Genomic DNA, 24429 nt, shown 5'->3' on the forward strand with positions numbered 1-24429 from the left:
GAAGGATTTATGAAACAGTGTGTAGGGATGTAAGACAGGGATCAATAGGAAAATGAGCTGCAGTAGCTCCACTGCTGCCACAACAATTGGTCTTGGCTTTCCTTTGAAGTTGCTTTGAACCTTCAATGCCAAAGCACAGCCTGAGTCCAGGAACAGAGACAGGCTTCAAAGCTGCACACAGACATTTTTGGGATGAATAAACAGATTTGGAATCCAATTTATTTCTGCTTATCTAGGTAATGGTCACCACAAACACACACAAGGCAGAGATATGCCATGTGTCCTAAAAAAGCTTGCAGGAAACCAAGTCCTAAATAGACACAAAACTTCCCTGCTAAAATTCTTTATCAGATAATAGCATATTATATTAAATACTAAAATTCATATTATATTAAATACTAATATTAGAGGATTTTCGGTATTTTTTATTCTAGACTGTTCAAGTCTTTAGATAACTGGTTTATTTGAACAATTTGTTCTCAAAGGCAATTAGCAGCTGACTTAGAAATTGCTCTTGGTGGGGTTCTTTTGTGCTAATGACACCAAAATAGTTATTAATCTGTAAAAAAATGAGCACTGCCAACCACAATCTTTCAGTAATCCCTACCAGTAAATAATTAAATTGGCTTATAATGATGAAGTTGATTTTTAAAAATTGTGTTAAAGGTGCTTTATAAAAAACTGCTAATTTTTTTTGTTGTTTCTAGAGGTTACATATTTTTACTTTTGTTCTTGTGACTGGAAATATTTTTTAAAAGATTTTGACAAAAAAGTAAAGCTTCCAGGAAGCGGGAACAAAAAGTATTGGAAAATTGACAACATGGCAAATGCTCTGAACTTATGCATTTGTTCCAAATTCAAAGACAACCAAAATGTTATGGAAAATGTCCAAATCATACCATCTCACAAGTACAAATGTCAAATAGTTACAGGTTACTATGACTACATGGAAATCTGCTCACCAACTGAGGAAGAATTTGCTATCTGATTTTGATAATGGCACAGCTACTGTTACTGCAGTAATGAGTCATGTGGGACAGTGAAAAAATCATTTTATCTGACTATCATGAAGTGAAAAGTAATCTGCCAACCTACCCCTGCCAAGTGGAATTGATGCACCAGCAAACCTACGGAAGATATTATAAAACAGACTAAAACAAAATGGCAACTGCCATTGCAGTGGATGGTATCTGAACAATGAATGGTTGGTTCCTACTGATTTACAGTCAGGAAAATTACTGTGGAGAAGACAAATTTGGGGCAGGAATGGATTGTACAAGATATGGTTTGTAATTAAGGATGTTCTACTGGGACAGTTTAAATCAAGGCTGTTCCTGTCCCCATCACAGTAACTGCAGTGAGGTAAAAAGCTATTCAGCTTTTGGGGCTTTGTTGATATGACAGCTACTTCTAACAGCATTTCATTTGAATTTTATACAGACACATTTGTCTGTTTGGAAAGTGGGCAGCACATCTCACTGCTGCAGGACCAGGTCCCTCTTGGTAATCCCAACCTGTGTGCTGGGGGCCATACACTGGGGATGCAGAGCAGCACTGGGACAGATTCAGCCATGCCTAAGCTTTGTCCCAAAATATCTTCTGATCCCTGAAATGGAAGTAGGTGAAGGGAGACAAGTCCTGCAAATAGCAGGCTCAGGTGCCTCCTGTAAGGTGTGGGCTTTGGTTATGACATCTTCCCTACACGAGCATCCAAGACTAAGGTCCAACTCACACCCTGACTGGAAAAAATAAGCACCTCATCCATGTAACAGGGATATCAAAGGATATCTCAAACCTTGTTTCACCAAATGAGGCATCTCCCAGTGAAGAGAGAGCACGTATCACTATCCTAGTGAGGATCTGTCCCTACCACTACCAGACCCCTCAGCCAGCAGGACAGGGCAGCACCTGATCCACTGTTCCCTTATACCTCAGCAAAAACATTAATGTTAAAACTGCTTGAAGTGCTGCGGAAGCTGAACCACCAGGTTACGATGGCTTCTGTGTGACAGCCACTGAGCAACCCATAGAGAGCACAACCATCCTGAATATAACAGTGCCTGCACCACTGCACTCTAACCTGCCTTCCCTCCCCACCAGCAGCAGAGCAAATCCCTGCCTTGCCTTTCATGGAGTCCGAGAAAACAGATGTGTTGTGTTTTTTTCACAGCATGAATTTTCAGGCAGTAATCACTGACTTTTGTACCCTTTATTAATTGCTGAAATAAATGTCTCTGAAAGCACTCAACGGAATTCTGCCTTTAGCAAAGCATTAGGGGTCTGTTCCAGAGGCTCAGAGAGCAATTACACCGGTAAATGCATAATAACTGTCCAGACTATTATGTTGGGCACAATTTATGATCCTGTTTCCAAGAGATTTATGCCTTAGGAACAGACTGCAGACCAGTAGCAATGAAGAGAGACAACTCCAGTGCCATGTCACAGAAACATGACCTTGACAAAAACAACAGTCTGCCCAAATGCAGATGTGGGCCCAAAGCCAAAAAGACTTAACTGAGGCTCAACAGAAGTAAGGCACTAAGGTTTACACTGGTGAATCTTAAATCCCCTTCCTCAGACTCTGCCTAGCCCTGAAGGCAGCTCAAACTCAGGAGATTCCACACCAACTTGTCCATGCTCTGGAAATGCTGGCTTGCAAGGTGGGTACAGGGCACTGCATCATGGTGGCACAGCACACCCTGGCCCTGCACAGCCCTAATGCAGGCAGCTCCCCTCCTCTCTCTGGCCCTGTGAGTGCTCTTGTCACACATCTGATGGAAGAAGATCCATGTACAGGATTGTACAGCCACCACTCTCCAAAATGAGTCCAGCAAAGGAAGTAGCCGCTGCTCACCCATAGTAGCCCAGAGGTGGCAATACCCACTCACTTTGTCTTGCCATGGCAGCACTGCAGTGTTGAAAGTTCTCCACTTTTAGAAAAAATCTTGATATTTACTAGAATAGTAAGAGGCTGACACTGGGAGACTGGGATAGAAATCTGCATGCCCTGATGCAGAGGATGCAGGACTGCCATCTGAGAGCTCTACTTGTGCTCTTGCACAGCAGCAGGTACATTTCTACTGAGGGGAACCCTGCTCTTTACAGAGGGCTTTAACACCTGCTTTCAGGAGAGGCTTATAAGCTGTGAGTCCTGAAGAAAGGCAGACATCTAAATCTTGATTTTTCCCCGTGGACTTGGGCATTACCCTTTCTTTAGCACTTCTGTTGGCATGGCTGTTAGCATTTGCTCAGTGTCCTGGCGTTTGCAGCTATCTCCCTAAGCTTCTTCATGTGCTGACTGTCTTAAAACCACAGGAACTAGGTACTTGGAAATTGGACAGGTATCTATTCACATCTGAAGTTCACCCCAAGGGAAAGGAAACAACGCAATTGACTTCCAATAGGTAGAATTCTGACAGCTCTTATGGCTTTACTGGAGTCTCTATTACAGACTCTAAGGACCCAAATTAATGAGATTTGGCTTACATTAGTTTGTAATATATGTTAATTTTTCCTTTCTCTGATTTAAAAAAACCCTACCTATAACCACATTTTTTTCCTGCACATTCCTATTCTCCAGAGCATCCAACACTTGTGCAATCTCCTTTAAAGCCTTTCTCTCATGTGACACTTTGCCTCCTCACTTCTATGTTTGCAGAAATCAACAGAATATCTTGCTGCAGGAGAATTGCACCAAAATCATAGAATCATAGAATGGTTTGAAGTTGAAAGGGACCCTAAAGATCATCTGGTTCCAACTCTCTCCCCATGAGCAGGAACACCTTCCACGAGACCAGGCTGCCCCACCCAGCCTGGCCTTGCACACTTTCAGTGATAGAGCATCCACAACTTTGGCCAACCAAAAAATAAACAACCAAACAAACCAGAAAGAAACTCATCACTTCAATCCCTGATACAAAGTGCTGAACAGCACTTGCAAAGTCATATAATATAAAATCAAGTCACTAAATTCACAGCAGAAGTATTAAAATGTTTTAAATTTAGAATATAACCAAGTGTGAAATACTTGCAGGAGCATACAAGTATATGTGGATATCCCGAAGCAGCTGTACACAAAGGGAACTGAATATGCTCTCATGTTTCTCACTGTCCCTATGCTGCTCTTCTCCTCTTTTGCTAGAGAGGCAGTCATGATACAGAGTTAAGAACAACTTCACTCTGCACAATAAATGATGATGCATGACCAGCAGAAGTGATCAAGGCATGAAAAATAATCATGAACAAAACAAATTACAGCTTAAATGAAATGGGACCACAGGAATAAGCCACTTTGCATATTTTCATTCAGCTAGAAATTATTATGAACCCTGGGCTACTGTTCCATTTGAAACTAATTTTCTGCTTCTTAAACCGGAGCTTCCAGAAAGAAGTTTCGGGGCCTTTGGGCTTTGTTTTAAAGGAACTTGCTCTCCCAGTCAGATTTTCAAGGGTGCAGCCAGGGCAGGGGTTGGATGCAGAGCACAGGCGCCAAGCGGGCCATGCAGCCATGCAGCGCAGGGAGCCGCACCGGGGGCTCGCAGCATGCACTGGGACGGGCATCAGGCACAGGGCAGGGCTGAGGCACAAGAGTTCTAACCTCCTTCTCTCTTTCTGATCTTCTAGGGTCCTTCCTAGCCTTTCTCTTCTGGTTTCTCTTATTTTTTTCATCCTTGATTTCCTTCACCGGGACAATTTTCTCCTGGACTATTTCTGAGGTGTGTGCTGTACGGACACTCATTGACCACTCAGAGATGGCACTGGGATCCCAGTAAGAGTTGTCAGTATTGGCAGGGAGAAGGAAGGAGCCAGCTCCCGGAGTGGCATATTCTACAGAGCTGGACTCCACCGGCTGAAATTCATAATAATCCCACTCCAGGCCACTGGAGGTCATTCTTCAACTAATTCTTAAGGCTCTTACCGTGTTTAGGGAATATATCTGTAGAACATGAAAGGGAGCATTTTAATCTCTCCACAACAATTAGCAGCTTTTAAGTTTCTGCTTATCATGTGGCAAATTAAAACTTAGTCTTGAATTTGATCAAAATTCCGAAATAAAGTGTTTAGGTTTCTCTCATTATTTTGAAAAATAAAATGTAGATAATCTTTTTGGATTTTGTGTGTTATCACAACAATGCCATAGGCCAAAATCAACAAATTAATTTGCTTTTAAATTAAATATAACACTCCCCACTCTTACAGATGTTTTCATATCTGAACCTAAATATGTATTCCTGAAAAACAGCAATGAAACATACAGATGTTAATCAACACTTGAGACTAAGATACCTTCACTGCCACATAAGCACACAGTAAAAGTGACTAAAGGCATAATCAATAGATTGCAACTAGAAGAGACTACAAACATATTCTGTGGGGCATAAACTGTAAAAATTAATTATATAAGGAGAAGCCATAAGCAGAGAACCTTCTTTGAAGACCTATGTAAAAGGAAAGCAGAAATATTTTAGTTAATACCTATTGCAAGCAAAAATCTTCATTTGGAACTCTAGACTTCCTCCTATTACAAGACAAATCCACATACATCCTTTAAAATTCAGGAACTCCTGAGGCTCTCTTCAATTCCAATCAAATTACTATTACTACTAAATACAGATCTACACATCAAAATACATTTTAAAGAAACGGTATCTGTGAATCCAGTATGCATCTACTCTGCTTATATTAATCACCACATTTAAAAGCAGTATCCAATTGTCATGAACAAAGCCCCTGAGAAGCTCATAAGACAGTAGGTCTATAATAAGCTGAGTATTTCTGCAAGTGCAAGACTCTTCACTGAACTGAAATGATGCTAAACACTGATTTACTGTTTTTCCATCATAGCTATAACATTTACATATAAACAGTGTTGACTTTATTCCTACACGATTAAAACAGATGAACCAGACTTATTCAGAAAACAGCTTCCAAAGAAATTCAATTTGACCAAATCAGTGGAAGCTCTTGCTTTCTTAAAGCAGCAGTTTTCTTTTCTCAGGAAAAGCAGCTGTATTTGTAAAGTATCTGCAATTTTGTCTTAGACACCGAATGAACCATTTCTGCTGGGAGAAGTCAAAAACTATACCCAGGATACATCTGAATAAACTGTTTCTCCCATTGCACTTGTAAATCTCCTCCATTTCACAGATGGGCACAGGGAAAGAATAAAGAGTGCAGGAAACAAATTTTCTTCCTGGAAAAACAAGTTTCCCTGCAGACAGCTGGCCACATCAGTATCCCAGCCCCAAGCTTGTCAGGCAGACTGCTCACGTCTCACAGGGAATCAGCTACTCACACAGAGAAAGAAACCAGTCTTCCAGTTGCTATAGACTTTTAACTCTCTAGATGCAAACAGATGCCCAAGGGCATTTTTAGAAGGCACTTAGACATTTCCAGTGTCCTTCTACTAGTCAAACAGGTGCCTCTACTAACACCTTTGGACCTCTATCGCCTTCAAAAACTCTCCACCTTATATTTTACAGGGGAAACAAAAGCAACCCTACCTCAAACTTCTTCCAGATTGCCATCAGAAGTTAGTAATTACTTTGAAGAAATCATCTTTATTCAACTGCTATTGCACATTTCAGCATACACCTTTTTTCACCAGTGAGGAAACTAAAACCACACTGTCACTCCAAAGCACCTTAAAGCCCACTCCTAGATTAGAACTACTCTTACAGATACTCAAGAAATTCCAGAAACTTATGTATTTTACCAGATGAACACAAACTACTCTTTGCTAAATTCCAAGCTGGTTTTTGTGCTGATGCCTCACCACACAACAACCTCAGAGATGTGACCACCCCCACATGAAGCATGGTGCCATCAAGATGGTCTCCCCATGGCACAGCACTGCGCTATGGGCAGCTGTTCTGGATGCCGAGGGTTGTGTCTACTCAAAAAGCATCTCCCAGTTCAGGCAAACATTGCAATGGGTTGTGTCCCTACCTGATGTCCTCCAGCGGGTTCCCACAATGAATTCCCAGTGCATTTCTACCAGAAGCAGCAGATGACGACTCTCACGCCTGCCTGGCACAAGCAGAGCTCTTATAAAGCTCTGCAGCTTGAACAAGAGGACTAAGCTATTCACTGAAAACCACCACATTTTACATTGTTTCCCATGCACTTTTGCATCTCCAAATTAGAGGTTACATCTCTGAATTGGAAAATAGAGAGACAGATTTTGTTTCTATTTAATCCTACTTCAAAGAAATGAATGTCTACTGTTACTTGCAAATCACCTTTTCCCCTCCACCCCAAGTTAGAAGGTTGTATCTACTCACATCATCCTGAATATCCAGATCACAACCTGCCTTCAACAAAATCTGGACAACGTGGAGATGACCCTTGTAGGCAGCAAGATGCAGGGGGGTCCGGCCATGCTATGAATGAGAAGAAAATAATAATACTTTAAGATGAATTTTTATGCATGGTAGTTGAATAGAGTTTTATCTCCTTTTCATCAGAGTTTTATCTCTTTTTCGTCATTCTTCTCTTTGTACCTCACTGTCTGAAACCTGCAATAGTAGCAATTGACATGTATTAGTGTCACAAAGGCTTTACTTTGGTTTTGTTAAGCTGAAAACTTCTCCACCTTCTGCAACATTTCAGTTTATCCTGATGACACGCTACAAAAGGGATATTATATTCACATAAGGGTACTTCCTTACAAATTCAGATCCGGCTCTGTGTCCATGCCTAAGCAGAATTCATGACCCTTTTGTTTCTGTCCCTCTGAAGCATGGAACTATCACCTGCTGTCTCCTTCCCTCTGTACAGTCAATTTGCAATAACTGGTTAATTCATATATTGCAATGGGCACTGCCTTTGCAACAGAGATAAGAATCACTGAGCTGTTGCACACGACACATGCTCCCCTGAAAAGGAATGGAAGGCCTGTAGTCACTCCAAGTGACTTCACGTGTACAACAAACAACTTCACCTAGCTAAAGATCTGCCAGCTTTTTTTAGACAATTCTTGTTTTTACCTCTCTCTCTCTAAAATCTCAAAGTGAATGAAACACCTTAAGAACTGTGAAACAACAACACTGAAACTGTTCACTGCAGATTATTTAATGGCAGTAAAGAAAATGGGATTTCAGCCAGTGCTAAATTCATCAAGTATCTTCACCAAGAATGCAGTTTTCTCCACTAGGCATTTTGTGAGTGTCACATTATAAGTTACGTGACTCACCTGTATCTATCATATATCTATTTCTTCACTACTGGTGCTGTTTATTTTTCCACCCAATGATTTATCCTGCAAAGGAATATAAACAGCCCTAATACATCAACCACAGAAGGGGCAAACACTTCAAGAGCTGTCTGACTAGTGGCTTGAAGTACACAGAAGGCAACCATTGGCTCTCTGAGGTTTTAAGCAACTTCTTCAGTAAGAAAACCACTTCAAGTATATAATAAACCAAGCTCAAGACAAAGTTATTTTCTTACAGCAAACCCCATAGCCACGTATCTGGTAAAGCCTTGTTAACTCAGCGTCTTCAGAGCAAAAAGGAAAAATACTGTTGGGAATCAACAGATTGGAACAGAATGGCTGAGGGCAAAATGTTTGGGCCATTACTGATTAGTAGTGCTATGCTTCAGAAACACTAAGTGTTGATTAATTGTCCCACATTACTGACTGAAAGGGGCAGATCTGAGGATAAAATGCTCACTCACACTATGACAGGTAGATCTCTCAGAACCTGCATGTTTTCCCGTGCTGGCAGCAGCAGTTCAGTCCCATGAGAGAAACTTCCATTCTTGCCCTGCTAAAGGCATGGGAAGGGCTCATTTTTGTTGTCACCACTGCTCCTGGGCATCATCCAGCCTCCTGCCTGGGTACCTCTGGCTCAATCTGGCCACAGGTCCCTAAAGTCCTGTCCCTATATGGAAAGGCACTGAGCTGCACTGGCCACACTTCTTTCTCCATCAGCCTGGAGGACAGCCAGGGGTATGTTGCTGTTCCAGCTACCTCAACAGCAGGAGGCACAGAATCCCCAGGCAATAGAGGGATAAAAAGGAATAAATAAAGAAAGAAAAAATAAGAATAAAATAAAATTTAAAAAAAAAACCAAATTAAGAACTCATTCCCAACAATAAACAGTATGTTTGGATTATGAATATGTAGTTCAGCACATTCATATTTACGGGTCCTGGCTTTCTACACTCCTTAATCCCAATAAGTAAATCACCTAATCCAGGCATCTATCTCACTTCCCAGAAGGTTATTAATACACCACAGAAACAATTTATAGCAATCTGTGCATGGAAAAGTAAAAATCCTAAACAAACCCAACTTGAAGCCAGCTCATATGCTTTAAAAGGAAAGTGTCAACAACATAAATATATTCCAGCAGGGAAACCTTCTGATAAGATAACCAGCTATAACCACTAAAAAGATGCTGACATGTAGTTAAAGGTACTGTGTTAAAAGTAAGCTATGAAAGCAGAATAGGAGTTTATTTGAATACAAGGGACTTATTTTCCTCACCAGACACACCTTCCTGGGCAACTGCCACATGAACTATGCCTGCTGGCATGGCTGAGCTGGAAGATTAAAGGATCATTTTTATTCCAGAGTGTTCATGTGTTTCAGATTCTCTGTCCAGAAACATAGGTTGAGAGGCATCTCACCTACTGGAGAATCCTAAAGAGAAGCGTTTAGGTACCAGAGTTTCTGCACACATGCAGTCCTTGAGTTCTTCCTACTTTGAAGGGACACTATAAACAAAAACTATGACACTAACCAGGAGAGGAGACTGGGAAGGAAGATCAATGCCAGCATATTATATTGATTAAAGGCTCAGGCTTTTGGAAGAGCACTGATCATCTCAAAATTAATCACAACTCTGCAAGAACCAGCAATGCCAGATTTTCTTTTTCTTCCCAGCAACATGGAAATCAGAGCAGAGATGGGTGGTACAACTGGTTCCAGTGCAGGCAATGCAAACATTGGACAAACATCAAATCCCCACACAAATATACACATACACATAGGTACACACAGGTATGAATGTACACACACACACACACACAGCCCAATCCAGAACAAACTGTGAGGAAGAGACAAGGCAATTTGGGGGCCCCTCCCTCATGCTGTGATGACAAACTCGGAACAGAGCAAGCTTTGGAGACAAACACTGAACAAGTCCATGCCACAAGTCAGGGTTGCTCTTGCTTTCGTGTCATTAAGTCAAACCACCAGTCCACCAAGCTTTTCTCTCACACCAATTCATCCTACCCAAAATATATAGGGGGCAGAGAGATGAAGGCAGAGAGACAAAACTCCCTCTGTGTGTCTCCTCCACAAAAACGTTCTGCACTCAATGCAGCAGCAAAGAGGGGGTTTATCTGAATACACAGAAGGATCCTAGGGGGAAAGAAAACATACAAACCAGCGTGTCTCCTAAATGCTCACTTCAAGGACACAACACCAGGGACTGTTCCACATGTAGATTACTGACTTAGAAGCTTGTGAGCCTCGCCAAAGATGAACTGTAATGTTTTGGGGGTTATTACAAATACAAATGAGAGACTGCTACAACTTGGGATTAATGAACCAATAAAGCAGTCATTCATATGTTAAAAAAAAAAGCAATTTAGACTTCTATTCAAATGTAAACAATTGCTTCATCAGGCAACAAATCATACAAATGGTCCTGTGTCATGGACTTATTGACAAAATAAATGGGACCTATTGGACTAAGGCTTCAACTTCCAACAATGACACACTGCTGTAGCTGTGGGGTGTATTGGGTTGCAGCCAAGCACTGCAAACAGCCACATGAACTTCAGCAGTAACATACAAGGGTAGGTGTTTGTTTGCATTAAATCTGTGCCCTAACTTCCAGACATTGACAGCCAGCTGTCGATACACATCACTTAAAAGCAGAATCCTCTCAGCATTGCTGTATATGCATTCCATAACCAAACCCATACAGGGGGCCTTAGCACCATAAGCTCCATGATCTTTCCTTGTGTTTATTTATGTGTAGGTACTTTTCTGCAGGTACATTCAGTTCTCCATCTCACCCCACTCTTGTGATGCACAAGGACTGTTATTTATTCATCCGTTCTGCACTCACAAAAAACACGCCCGTCCACATTTTATTGGAAAGCCTGAAAGCAAAATCCAAGTCCCGTCACATTGTTCACACTGATGATTTGTTACCCTGTTCTCCATGAATAACCTGCTCACTCAAGTCAGCAGAAAGCTTCTCATTGACCTCAATAGGCATTCAGCGAGTTTCTAAGTGTTTGTTAGGCCCTTTTAATTTATCTTTATTTATTGTTTAAAACAGACGCAAATGGCTTTTCAAACTGAAGGAGTGCAAATATGTGAAAACACCAAAATACATTTATTTTTTTATTTCTGTCTTAGCTTGAAAAAGAAGAAAAAGAGAGACTGCTTTAAAGAACTTAACATGCTCTGAAGTTGAAACTTAAAGTACCCCAGCATTATAAAAGTGTTGCCATAAGGTGTGTTCATAACACGACTACTTTAAAAGTTAAATCAAACAGTTACTGACTCAAAACAGAAGCATCACCTTTTGCATTTCTTTAGGGTTTTTTTTTTTCTGAATGATCATCCATTCTCTGCAGAATTCCATTTTATAGCTATGATCAAAGCAGGAGCCTGCTCCAGCACAAGTTTCTCATGGATTCACAGGCCTCTTTCAGGCATCCACCTGCTCTGGTATGGGGCTGCCTCCACAGGTTGCAGGTGGATCTCTGCATCCCCATGGAGCTCCATGGGCTGCAGGAGGACAGCTGCCTCACCACAGGCTGCAGGGGAATCTCAGCTCCATCATCTGAAGCACCTCCTCCCCCTCTGCACTCACCTTGGTGTGTGCAGAGTTGTTCCTCTCACGTATTCTCCCTGCTGTTCCCTGGCTGCAATTACATCTTCTCTGTAACTTTTTTTTTTTTTCCTTCTTAAATATGTTATCCCAGAGGGGTTACCACCATTTCTGACTGGCCAAGCCTTCACCAGAAACACATCCATCTTGGAGCCACCTGGAAGTGGCTCTGCCGGACCTGGGGAAGCTTTTAGCAGCTTCTCACAGAAACCTGTAGCCCTTCCCGCTACCAAAACCCGGCCATGTAAACGCAATACCCTCCCGAAAAGGACAACAACATCTTGGGAGGACAGCAAGGCACATCGGCTCAGCAAAAGTCTCAGGGCTTTTGTGTCAAAGATGCAGCTGTCAATAATTTCACTGAAAGAGAGCTCTACTACAAAAGGATTGAAAGAAGCAACCAGCTTTCTTGCTCGGAAGAAAAGGCTTAAGTTCTTAGTTTTCCAGGTTTTGCAGCTTATTCACCAAAGTACTTGATAAGGGCACCTGCTTGTTGGATCAGCCAGTATGTATGACCAGTTCAGGGTATTTTTTTCCCTTTTCATAAAGGAATCAGCTACACATTTCACTCCCGTAAAGAATGTCAAACAAAAAGGTGTAAAAATGCAGATTATCTCTTTGTCACATCAGGCAGAGCACCCTGACCAAACAGGTGCCCTTTGAGAAGAGCAGAGCCACAAAGCCTCTGCTGAGTACCACACTGCCCTGGGTCACAACCCCACGGGGCTGGAGGCAGAGGTCCAGCACCACAACAGGTGCTCAAAGCATGTGGCACGCAGTGCCACCAGCCCAGCTGTGGCCTCCCTGATGTCAGATTGCTGTCACCTGTGTGCCCTGGCAGACATCACCTCCTCTTTGCATATTTTAAAAGGTCCCAAATCTGGAATGAGCCCAAGTGTTCCTCACTGGAATCAGAGTAGGTGCACATTTCCATACTGACATCACCTGCACAGATGTCTTGCTAGTAATGCTGTCAAAACGAAACAAGTGAATCCTCACCACAATGCTGAAGTCAGCACCTGGACATGTGTATGTGTATTCTCCACTGGATTTTGTTTCTTTCATATTTTTCCTCTTTTTTCCTGAAATCATCTACTCAGAAGTGACAAAAATGAAATACTACTTTGCAGCTGAATTATTTTTTACTGAGGCAACAATTAATCACATCATATGACCTTCCAAACAGGACAAAACAGAACTGGACAAGTCAGCTATAAGGCATTTGCTAGTACTTGGTTTGTTACAAAAAATATCCTTCATTTTTCTTGAGCTATGCTCGATTAATCTGTTCTGAATAAAAACTCTAGCATTTATGTCTCGATGCTGGACATCTGTGGCTCTGTGGTATTATTCACAATTGGTCTGTGCTTACAGATGCTGATCAGAAATACATTTAAAGCCTGCTGAGATGGGGGAACTTTTTCTTTCTCTCCAAAGAGCTTTGTCTCCATGCATCTTCCTACAATAAAACCCAGAGAATTCAGCAGGAAGTTTGGCTGACAAGTACCAAATCCTTTTTTTTTTTTTTTTTTTTTTTTTTTTTTTTTTTTTTTTTGGAAGCAAACCCCTATAATTTATGATTAGGCAGAACAAACTGAAAACTACTAATAAAATCAGAAGACATACAGGTAAACTAGAACTAAGGCGTGCACATGGATAAATTTACTTTTATGCTTCACTGTGCAGTAAGTTTTATCTTGGGGGAGAAGAAGGTTCTGGGTTTCAATTTATCTGAAAGCTTGGTCTATTTTACTGCACTACAAAAAGTCTGCCATCTAATTTCCATTCTAAAATTAAGAACCTCTATCCTGAAAGTTGTCCTTATTTTGTGCTTGTTCTGTTTAGTAGAACACTGCACAAGAACCTGTTGCTGTGATGGCTAAAAAAACCCTCCTGATTTCCAGTTTTAATATACTTGAGTTTAGTTTATACATCCTTGCTCTTGTGACAATCTTGTCTTTAACTTTAAACAGCTCTTTCTCCTTCCAGCCTTTGTGTGTCATCAGATTAGCAAGGCAAGCTCTTCCAGGGCATGTTTATACAGCCTTTCATAGGCAAATATGCACATGCTCTCCCTATGCAGCTGGCTGGCTGGGTGAGAGCCAGATGGAAACTCCACACTGTGTACACCTGGATAGCACACCACAGCGCCTGAATGGATGGGCTCTGCTCAGGGCACCAGGTTGGTCTCATGCCTCTTGGCTGCCACTGAGTTCAGCTCTCTCTGGCTCACAGCATGGGAGGAGTAAGAGTCTGTGTGCCTTCAAAACACCCCGTGCACACGGCCTTGGCTGCTGCTCTGAGAGAGTCCCTGCTCCTCTGTGCGTACTCCTCCACAGTCTTGCAGATCTGACTTCATATCTTCTGAGCAGGGCTCGTCACCAGGCTACCCAAGTACCTCATCTGTACTGTCTGTCGGTGTGCTGGGATGCCTCCAGAATGACAACAGTGACAGCTTTTGTCATCTTCCTTCTCTGGGCTCCACAGGGATGACCCACAACTTCTAGGAAAGAATAGCTACAATGCTGTAGTACCTGATGAGCTACAGGGATGGCCTCAGAGCTCACAGCTCTCCAGCATGGTCAGCATGTCTCCACAGAAACACCAGCACTGTGCACCTGGCTACAATTTTGCTGTCAAATGAGCTTTGTTTTGATTTTCCACACAGGGCAGAACAACAAAGCAAGGGAGCCATCTATGTCATACAGGAAAGAAAAACCTGTCAACTCTAGGAAATCTGCATTATATCAAATTAACCTGATTTTGTGTTTCAAAGTCAAATCTACACTCTTTGTTTCTTATTGTAATCAGCAGAGATCTCTCAGCAGCCTCAAAGCTCATCGTCTTAAAAAAAAATCCCAACAAACAAACAAACAAAATAAAACATAACCACAAAACTATTCAGGTATGTGTAAGTCAGTATTTCCTGGTCTATTACTGACTGCCTTTAATAGCTATTCATCAGCTACAGAGCTGTTTGGACAACAGAACCGAACAGTCATCTACATGGGACTGTTCATGTTTATTACATCTCTGCTTTGTATCTGCCACCAAGAGGCTACTTATTTTGGCAAACAAAACTTACAAACACAGGTTGTCCTTGGATCACTCCAACTTTCAAAATAAATATTATCTAAAACTCAAACACTGTGAACGGACTGAAAACAACTGTCACTGACAGATAAGCATTCTGTCTTTTCCTCTTTTTATCAAATGTGCTTTCTGTGTGTAAATATTAGCTTCCATGCACATGTAATGTTCAAAACCAATATGGAAACATAAATAAAAGTAGATAGGATGGAGAACAGCAGTTCATCAAAACAGCATGCCCCAAATTTTATGTTACAGATTTGACTTACCTAGTTCTTTTTAAGGATTTTTGCTGATAAAACTTTCTCTGCAACAGGCAATTACATCTAATCTTTTCTAAGATAGTATTATTTATAACATGTCAAGCATTACGAATAGGTGAATATCAGTTTGAACTCACTTGTATCTAAGCAGAAATCCTTTGACTCTTACTTTTCTCAAAAGTATGGGGAACACAATTTTCAACCCCCAAATCTGAAACTGATTAAGGGACTACACAGAACAAATCAATGAAGATGTTTGGTATAAGGGAGGCTGCTGCACCAAGAGATTTCAGCAGCAAGAAACACTTTCTTGCATCCCTTTACCCTGCCACAAGAGGTGGCTTTTCCCATCCCCTCACCCAGGGAGAGGGGTGCCCTGAACCGCCTTCCCTTGACAGTGATGAATCGCTCCATTCATCAGATCACACAGTGTTCAAAAGTCAATGTAGGCTTTGAAAAATGTTGCTCCCTCCTGTCGGCACACTGTGTTTGCAAGGACTAAATGTCCATCACAGCTGCATCCACTGCAAAGGGTAAAAACACAAGACGTGCACTATATTGCAAATCTGCGTGAGCTATTAAGCGCAAACTTTAAGGAAATCTGAACACTAGCTCGAGTCACATTCGGATTGGTAAAGCTAGGAGGGCATTTTCCCAGACAATGGTCTAGAAGAGTTACATTAGTTCCCAGGGCTTTTGCAAAGCATTTTTCTCTTGTTACCTTGGTAACCGCTACCTTGGCACCCCTGTTGATAAGCTGCACCACATTCTCCACTTGGCCTTTGTAGGCGGCTACGAGCAGGCGTTCTGAAAGCACGGCGACCACATCCTGCTGGCTCATGAATTAGGAGAGAAAGGTTTTCAGGTTTCTTCAATCCAAAAACAAAGGCTTGGGGTCGGTTCAAGCAGCATGCAGGCAGGCGAGGAAGGATTCCAGCTCCCTGGACAGTGATGTTATTACTATGCCATCCATTGGACCTATGGATCAAAAAACAACACTGCTGTCAGCCAGCTTTCAGAAACAGAGCACTACAGCAGCTCCTCCCTGAGCGTTCAACCTTTGCCTTGGTTTGGGAGGAGGTCACAAAAACTCCTCAGAACCTATGAAAGACTTTGCATTTCTGTTGCAAGGTGGAGAGATGTAGACAGTACATTTTCATCTGTTGCAAGGTGGAGAGATGTAGACAGTACATTTTCAATGTGCCCTCATTCCCTCTCTTTGGTTGGGACAAAAATCCTTAAACTTTCTGAGAGCTTAACTCTCCTTCAGCCTGACTTCTATTTGTGTGGTCCCCTTTCATCCTCTCTCCCCCTGCCAGGTTTCCTGGTCTTTAATTAGGCAAGGATGGGTTAACTACTGTTGGCCAAAGGAACAAGAATAGGTTACAGCTACTGGCTGCTGATATAAATATACAAACCTCTGCCCTGGAAGGATTGAGTGCAGTCAGCAATTAAAGGCAGCTGACTGTTCCCTCACGAGTATAAAATGCTTCACAGCCTCTCCTGAACTATCCCAAGGACACCGCTGGGAGAGATCACAACCTGCTATTGGGAAACACTCATCTTTGCTGTCACTGAGAAATTATGTTCTCCCCACCAAGCTGACATCATGCCCCACTGACTCCAGAAACAATTCAGATTTAGCACTCATCAAGCAAACTGTGAGTATGCTTGTCTGCCCAGGCTCCACTGACCCATCCAACCAGCCATCAGAGCTGAAAAGAGTTTTCTGATATAATTATAGAAAATGTATCCACTGATCACTTTGAGCTGTGGGATCCAGAACCTGCCCAATTTGGGAAGATTCCAGCTTTACTTATGTTTTTCTCACTTTAGTATTTAATTGTTTCAGTACAGGAAAAACACCTTCAAGATATCCAGTGTGTTTACAAGTTATCTGTCCTCTTCTCTTGAAATATCACTGCACTGCTCCTTAACAGCCACCAGTACTAAACACACTGCATAGAAGAGTAATAGGTGCAGGGTCCAGATGATCTTGGAGATCGATACTGGATTACAGGGTCTTTCACCCTTATGTTATCCTTTAAATCCATCTCAGAACAGCAATAACTAAAACTGTAGGTTAATTTGTAGTAGTAGATGGTAGCAGAATTTAATTTGCACTCCTAAGGTAATTTATATTAACAAATCTTAGAACACTTTATGAGCTTTAATTCTTATAACACCCTTAGAGGTAAACAACATGCAGAAGAATATTACATGCATTTTAGAAAAAAAAGGTCCTTGAAAGCATGGAAAAGTTACTGCTTTCTCTGAGGTCAACAGAAAGTTATGCCAAAGCCAGTAAAAACTCCAGGTAACTAACTCTTGATTTCTAAGTAAAAGCATTAGGCGATACCATTTCCAGGTAAAAGATTCAAGTTAGCTTTTCCCCACCTTTCTCTTCCTTTCTAAGTGCAAACATGTTTGGAGCAACATGGAAATAGCTGCACATTTATTCAGAGAAACCAGACAAAGAGTATCTGTGCCTCAAAGTCAGCATAACATAGGACAACAGAGGAGTGGTGCTGTACTCTGTGCCGCTGGACTGGTTTCACCCACACCCTCAGTGTGATGGACACAGTTGGTAACATGGAAAATAGGGAAGATAGAAGAAAAAACCCTCATGTCCTTCACTAGTACATCATACCCTACTCCTCTGGCAGAGTGCTGTACACATTATAGTACAAACCATTTAAAAAGTGCCAAGAAACACAGATGGCCTACACTTAGTAATTTGATCTGTGACGAACAACCCAACCTCACCTCCTCCAGTATTTGATTTCCAGTGACTCGCGCTTCCGAAGCAAGCGGAACACCCACCCTCCCTTCATACCCCCCACTACCCACCCATGATCTCAGCCTCCTGTTCCCAGCACATCCCTGACCCTCCCACCACATCCCAAAGTGGTGCTTCCATAACCCAGGAGCACACCCCACAGCTCCCCTCTGTGACTAGTACACAGTGCAGAGCACACCTTACAACAGGGAGCTTTTCAGGCAGAGGATGGTGTGTTTCTGTGCCAGCTCCTGCCTGTGCAGTGGTAGTTTCCAGGTGAACTGTGCCATCACTTGTTTGTCCCCAGCCTAAACCCTAACCTGGCTGCCAACACTTCGGCTGGAGGCATGTACAATACACTGACATCTTAAAATATCTCTGGTCATAACCTGCTTGGTTTTCTTACCTCTTAAATTAAAAAAAAAATAAAACAAAAAAACCACCTCAAAACCCCCCAAAACAATGCAGTGACATCATCACTGACAAATTTGCATATTCACTACAAAAATCTCAATCTCAATGGAGACATTTTCCTGACACACTGGCATTTCTGGGCAAGTCTGCAGAAACCATAGATACTCATCACATCTTAGCCACAGCACTAGAAAGACATTAATATCTCTACAATCCAGGGCTGGAAACATCTGGTTAACCTACGCAAGGTAAATGCTGGAAATCATACTCCCTAGTATAATCGTTCTCCCTCTCTCATGCTGCCTTCCCATTACTGCAGCACACTGAGATGATGAGCCTCTTCCTGCCATCCAAGCCACACTGGAATGAGGGGCTGTGACTGTGTCACTGCTATCATGGAATTTGCTTCTTGTCTTTTCCACCACTTAGATCATAACATAAAAGCATTGTGAGGAGCTGATTCAGCTATTGGTCTTTTAGGGGTATCTCTCACTTTGCCCAGGTCTCCAGCAGGTGTTGCTCCTGTTCCCAGAGGGAAGTCACAGCACGAGTCTGGCTCCTGCTCAAACAACAGCTCACATTCCCTACCACATCTGCTTTACATCTCCTCAACTGGGATTATCTGCAATTCAGAAAAGCGCGTCCAATTAGAATAGGAAGCCCAGAAAACTGAAAGACCAACTTTCCTTTTCTCCTCAGCTGGTAGAAAAAGGTCATGGGTGAACAGTGGAAGTGGGAACAGCCTTCTCGTTCCCCTCCTCAGGGACTCACCCCCAGCACAGTGGCTACACTAGCAGTGGCATCACTCCCCCCAGCTTTAATTCTCTATGTGCCTCAGACACACAGAGCCCCTTTTCCTTGACCACGTCTGCACCCCCAGCAACAGGAAGAAGGTACCAGATGCCCAAGGATTGCAATTAAAAGCTTGACTGCTCCTTTCACACCCAGATGGTGCAAAATGAACCCGACAACACGATTACAGGCACTGCATCGCATCCCTGCTGCCAGCACCTGCTGCCCAGAATTAAATCCCTCATTATCACCCCCAAGATCCAGGAGCTCAAGGGGGGCACAGAGCAAAAGAATATTCAAACCTTATGCCTTCAAAACAACAACAAAAGAAATTATTTTGCTTTAACATATTTTTAAATGAAAAACAGCCGTGCTTCTTTGTTTAAGATCAGATTACTTACCTGGGGTGGGCTGGGAAAGCAACACCTACTTCCCAAGCCTCTCCAAGGAAACTGGCCAGATGTGATGCCCACAGGTTCGGTTGCTTTGTTGTGGGTCAATCCCTTCCGAGGATAATGTGCTCACCCCATCGGTGGAGTGTGGAAAAGGACAGGCTGACTGTGGATTAGTGTTCCCAATCGGCAGCTGCGAGGCACCGTCCCCAGGCACTGAGGTCCAGCTGCATCCCCACAGATTATGCTCGCAGGTCACCGAGCCAATTTGCCCTATGGATGCTTAGGAGATGTCTGGGGTGGCACAGCAGCGTGTGGGTGGACAGCTGGCTGCTCGGTGGCAGGGCTGTAAAGCTCCCAGCTCTGTCCTCTCTCCCATGCAACTGGCAGAGCTGGCAAAAAACACTCCCTGCACCTTTCCCCTCCCAAACTCCCTCCCCTCCAAACTGCTGCCAGGCTGCTTCAGTGGCCGTAGCGCCTACACGTCAGTAACAAAAAAAAAGCACAGGAATAATGATTTTCAAAAGCCAAAGAACAGTCCAGGAAACATCAAACATCACAGATACTGAAAGGCTAGGCAATAGACTCTACTAAATTCATGCAAAGGGTTAAAACCAGCAGCTTCCTTGTGAGGGAAGAGAAAAAAGCCAAAACTATGAAAGATTTAGGAGCTATGAGCTAATCAATTTTAAGAAGCTCCCTCTGCTAAATGGAAAAGATGAAATGCCAGAGCACAAGTCATTCTCAATGCAATCACTAAGTTAAATTAGTATTTGAATAAAAGAATGCTTACATAGCTAACAAAAAGTTTCTATGTGTGCTGAGGTACAAGATGAAAAGGGGAAAAAAAAGAAGGGACTGTAGTTTTCTGCAAGGGATCCCAAATTCTCTTTTTCAGTTTTTCACCAGAAATTATGCTGAATTTCTTATGAAATTCACCAGAATCATAGAGTGACAGAATTTCCTGAGTTGGAAGGGATCCACAAAGATCACTGAGCCCAACTCCTGGCCCAACACAAGATGGCCCCAAAAATCCCACCATGTGCCTGAGAGCATTGCCCAAATGCTTCTTGAACTCTGGCAGGCTTGGGGCTGCAACAACTTCCCTGGGGAGCCTGTAGTCCAAGAAAAAAATTTCAGCACCTGGTAGCTTTATTTTATTCAACATTAACAATGGAGTAAAATTAGTCTAAAGTATTTTGGAATACCCCAATATTAAGATATGGAGCCAGACCATTTAGTTATGTGTCAGAAATAAAAGCTACAAATTGTTGGAATTGCAAGAAATGCAAAAACCCACAACACTAGTTTATTATAATAGTCTTTCTAAGAAAATTTCCTACATCTAATATTGCTCATCTCTTCTTTGCTTGACTCTCACACCAAAAAGGTTCTTTTTTTATTAGTACATAACAGTATAAAACCTATAAAATGCTCTTTTTCTCATCCAGCCTCTTTGCAAAGCAGTTTGTCATACATAAAATATGACGTAAACACTAAGATTGTATTCACTTTAGAATAACAACATTATTCAGCAGAGTGGATTATTGCATTAGAAAGAGTGGGTTTCCTGGAACTCATTTATCATTTACTGCAGCATGTTGATATATCTGCCATTTCTCTCAGCTGGCTTTAAAAGGGTTTGACCAAGACATGCAGCATTACTTCCCTTTTACTGATTTTTCTTTAGTTCCACCATGGATCCAGTATAAACTACTCAGGAAAAATATCTATATATTTTGCTAAATGGAGACATTGCCTCTCACCCCTTCCTGTCCCAAAAGACAGTTAAAAATCAGTCAAAGGTGTAATTGTGAAAGCCAACAGCAGCTTTATCTGGAAAACAGTAAAGCCCCCCACCAGGTCGAGAACAATGTGCTTTTGATTCACTTTTCTTCTTTCCTTTACAACATCATAAATTCTGTTTTTTGGAGTTAGGTTTTATACCAACCAACATTTTGAACTGGATATCGACATAAACTGTTAGTAGATTTATATGTTGGTCTCGGGTGGGGGGAAGGAGTTTGCTGTTTTCATTACGTATTTTATTGTGTTGAGTACAATCATTCAGTTTTCATAAGGATAGTTGCATATTCATCACCCTAAGTATCACCACTGTCTGGGACATCTGAAAGCATTTTCTGAGCATTTTTTTTTTTCCACTTGTTGCTATTAATTACTTCAACAATGACTATTTAGCAACCTCCCAGGGAGTATCTGCATGACAGCTGCTCATCAGGTTTCCCACCACAAGCAGAGCAGACTGACTGATGTCACTGCTCCACTGCAGGTGGCCGCCTGCAGCGAGACCGACAGCCAGCCCAGCCTGGGGACAAACACGGGGACACAGCCATCACAGCTTCCCCAGACGCTTTGTCCCGTCCATTTCCATTGCCTGGCCTGCACTCAGTGTAAACCCTCAGCTGCCTGGCAGCTCTCAGGCAATGCCTTGGTACCATCAAAACCAACATCCACAGTTGCACCTGCCAGGCAGAATGCTCTCGGAGAGAGGCACCGACACGTGGAGACCACTGATGAAGATCAGAGACAGTTTCAAGTCATTGCTTAGACATAACTAATCTTGTACCCAAACAATTGTCTTTCTTCCCCTCTTTTCTTACCTCTCTGCCATGTAGCCCTGACCTCCCTTATGCAACACAGGTCATACTTATCCCTTTCCACATAATATGAATTTGGGGGTTAATTCGGCTTATCTTGTTGAAGTTTCACAGCTTTGTTACTCCCCACTCTTTCAACACCTGCGTACACACACACACACATATGTCAAAAGCACTCATTACAAGCAAGCTGAACTCCCAGCAAGCCTCGTCAGTTGAGCACTATTTACATGACAAAACAATATCTATTGTTTGATAGGGGACAGGGCCAGTGTGCAAACACACATGCATGGCATATCTGCTCCCATTTGCATAAAACCAGTTAGAAGATCTTTCCAGCTGACTGCTGTTTAACAGAAGTGCTGGAGCCTAACCTTGGGAACGAAGCAGACATTCGTTGTGCTCATGTGAGAGTGGGAGTTTATGTTACCCTCACACACAGTGGGGCTTCTGGATGGGAGAACTGTCCCTCACTATCCCCTTCTGTGCAGGAGCCAATTAAAATGACTGCAGGACCTCACTGTGGGCAGAAAGTGCCATAACGCTTTCCACAACCAACTCCCTCTCCTTCTCTGCTGTTCTTCCCTTTCTTACCCCAAAGCACATCCTCTGCTGCAAGGGTTCAGATTATCTTTAGCATGGACTGTATCTGTCATTCAGTTTGGAGACCCTTCTGCTGCCATGTCAGAGTGCTGGTGCAGAGGTCTCCTCCTGCCCATGTATGACCTGAACCCTCTTCCCTGCTCACACAAGCAGCCCCACACCCTCCCAGACAGCATGTAACAGTAATTCAGGTTAATACTGAAAAAGATACTCCAGAAAATTTCAAGAAGAAATTAATTCCTACACTTATATATATTTTTTTTCAAGGCCAGAAAACACCACTACAATAATCTAATGCCAACCAGCACCAAGGCACGAACTCCCATTTGAGCTAGATCCTTTTATGCACACTATTAAAGATGTGCAGCCAGGCAGTGACTGGCTGACAGAGTAGAGAAGAAAAGAACACATTTACCAGCTTCAAAATATTTTTCAGCTGGCAAAAGAGCACTGGAGATGTTCTTCCTCTTCAAGAAAAACATGACTTGGGAGCTGCCAGCAGTGATGACGCAGCCCCTCCTGATGTCTTGGGAGAGCACTGGGAGATGCGGTGAGGAGGGTGGACCAGTGCCATCCAGTTCAGCACCGAACCGCGGAGACAACGTGAGTACATGAGATGTTTGGATATTAGCACAATATTCCTTAATATTGCTAGGCTTCTGGCATGAGAGCAAGAGTCTGGCAGGTGGTGCATCAATTAAAAGCTTAACAAGGCTCAAGCTGAAAGTCAGTGGATGAAATCTTAGGGATGGAGTGGCCAGGGTGGGAGAAAGATGTATTCAGACAAGCATTGGTGTTAGTGCTGAGTGTGTCCACTGTAACCCCCAGAGAGCTGTGTGCCCCTGTTAGGGTGCACACCATTATCATCAAGAGAGCACGATTTTTCCAGTTGCCTCCCACCACAGCGTACTGCAACAGCAAGAGGAAGCACAAATATCCAGGGATTTGGCACACCCTGAAAAATGGGCAAGTGAGATAAACTGAACACAGTAGGGAAGCAGACATGGAGGTCACATTTTTGCATGGAATCACCCCACCAGTCACCAAAGCTAGGACAGTAATTTGCATTTCCTAAACCCCTGCACTGATCCCCCAGTGCTGCTGTTGAGAAACTGGCTGTAACTACCAAGAAAAAAACATCACTGATGAGCTAAATTAGCTGCATCTGATTCACACAGAGAACCGCTTTTTGAAAGATCCCAAATGTGCTGAATCTGCCAGGGGGCTCTCTCTGGCCTCAGCAGACTTTGGAAGAGACCTGAAAGAACTGGAGGGCAACTTTAAATCATCTCTGAGGAGATTCTAATAAGGAGAAAAGTGTAGGTTTAGGGACTTTATCCTATCCTACCCATGAGTTTGGACCAAAGACAGCAAAGACTCTCTGTTGCAGTGCACAAAGCCTCCATGCTGCACACTTCCCGTGGTTGTGGTTCTCAGTGTTTTGGGTTACACAGCAGCAGCTGAAGGGGACAAAGCTTTTCCTCTTGAGACCATGGGCTCAATTCTGCTTTGGCAGACAGGTCAGGTCAGCTACCAAAACTGCTGTTTCCTGGCTGTGTGGGATCCTACACAACATCCACAGAAAGTCTCTACTCCAATGCTAGTGCAAAGATGTTC

The 24429-nt window shown here is 42.7% G+C and overlaps 1 protein-coding gene across 4 annotated transcripts in view; it reads right to left on the minus strand.

The window, feature by feature from the left end:
- ANKRD6 (ankyrin repeat domain 6) overlaps window positions 1-24429 on the minus strand; it is a 94766-nt gene that overhangs the window by 17730 nt on the left and 52607 nt on the right. For all 4 annotated transcript variants that reach the window (XM_083856751.1, XM_083856748.1, XM_083856749.1 and 1 more), the window contains 2 exons: window positions 15936-16192; window positions 7284-7382 (listed from right to left, as the gene is read on the minus strand). In XM_083856751.1, the coding sequence (XP_083712877.1) occupies window positions 7284-7382; window positions 15936-16055 (219 nt within the window). In that variant the 5' untranslated portion in view covers window positions 16056-16192. The remainder of the gene's footprint in view (window positions 1-7283; window positions 7383-15935; window positions 16193-24429) is intronic.

This window comes from Zosterops lateralis (assembly GCF_965231275.1).
Source record: "Zosterops lateralis genome assembly, chromosome: 3".
Lineage (NCBI taxonomy): Eukaryota > Metazoa > Chordata > Aves > Passeriformes > Zosteropidae > Zosterops > Zosterops lateralis.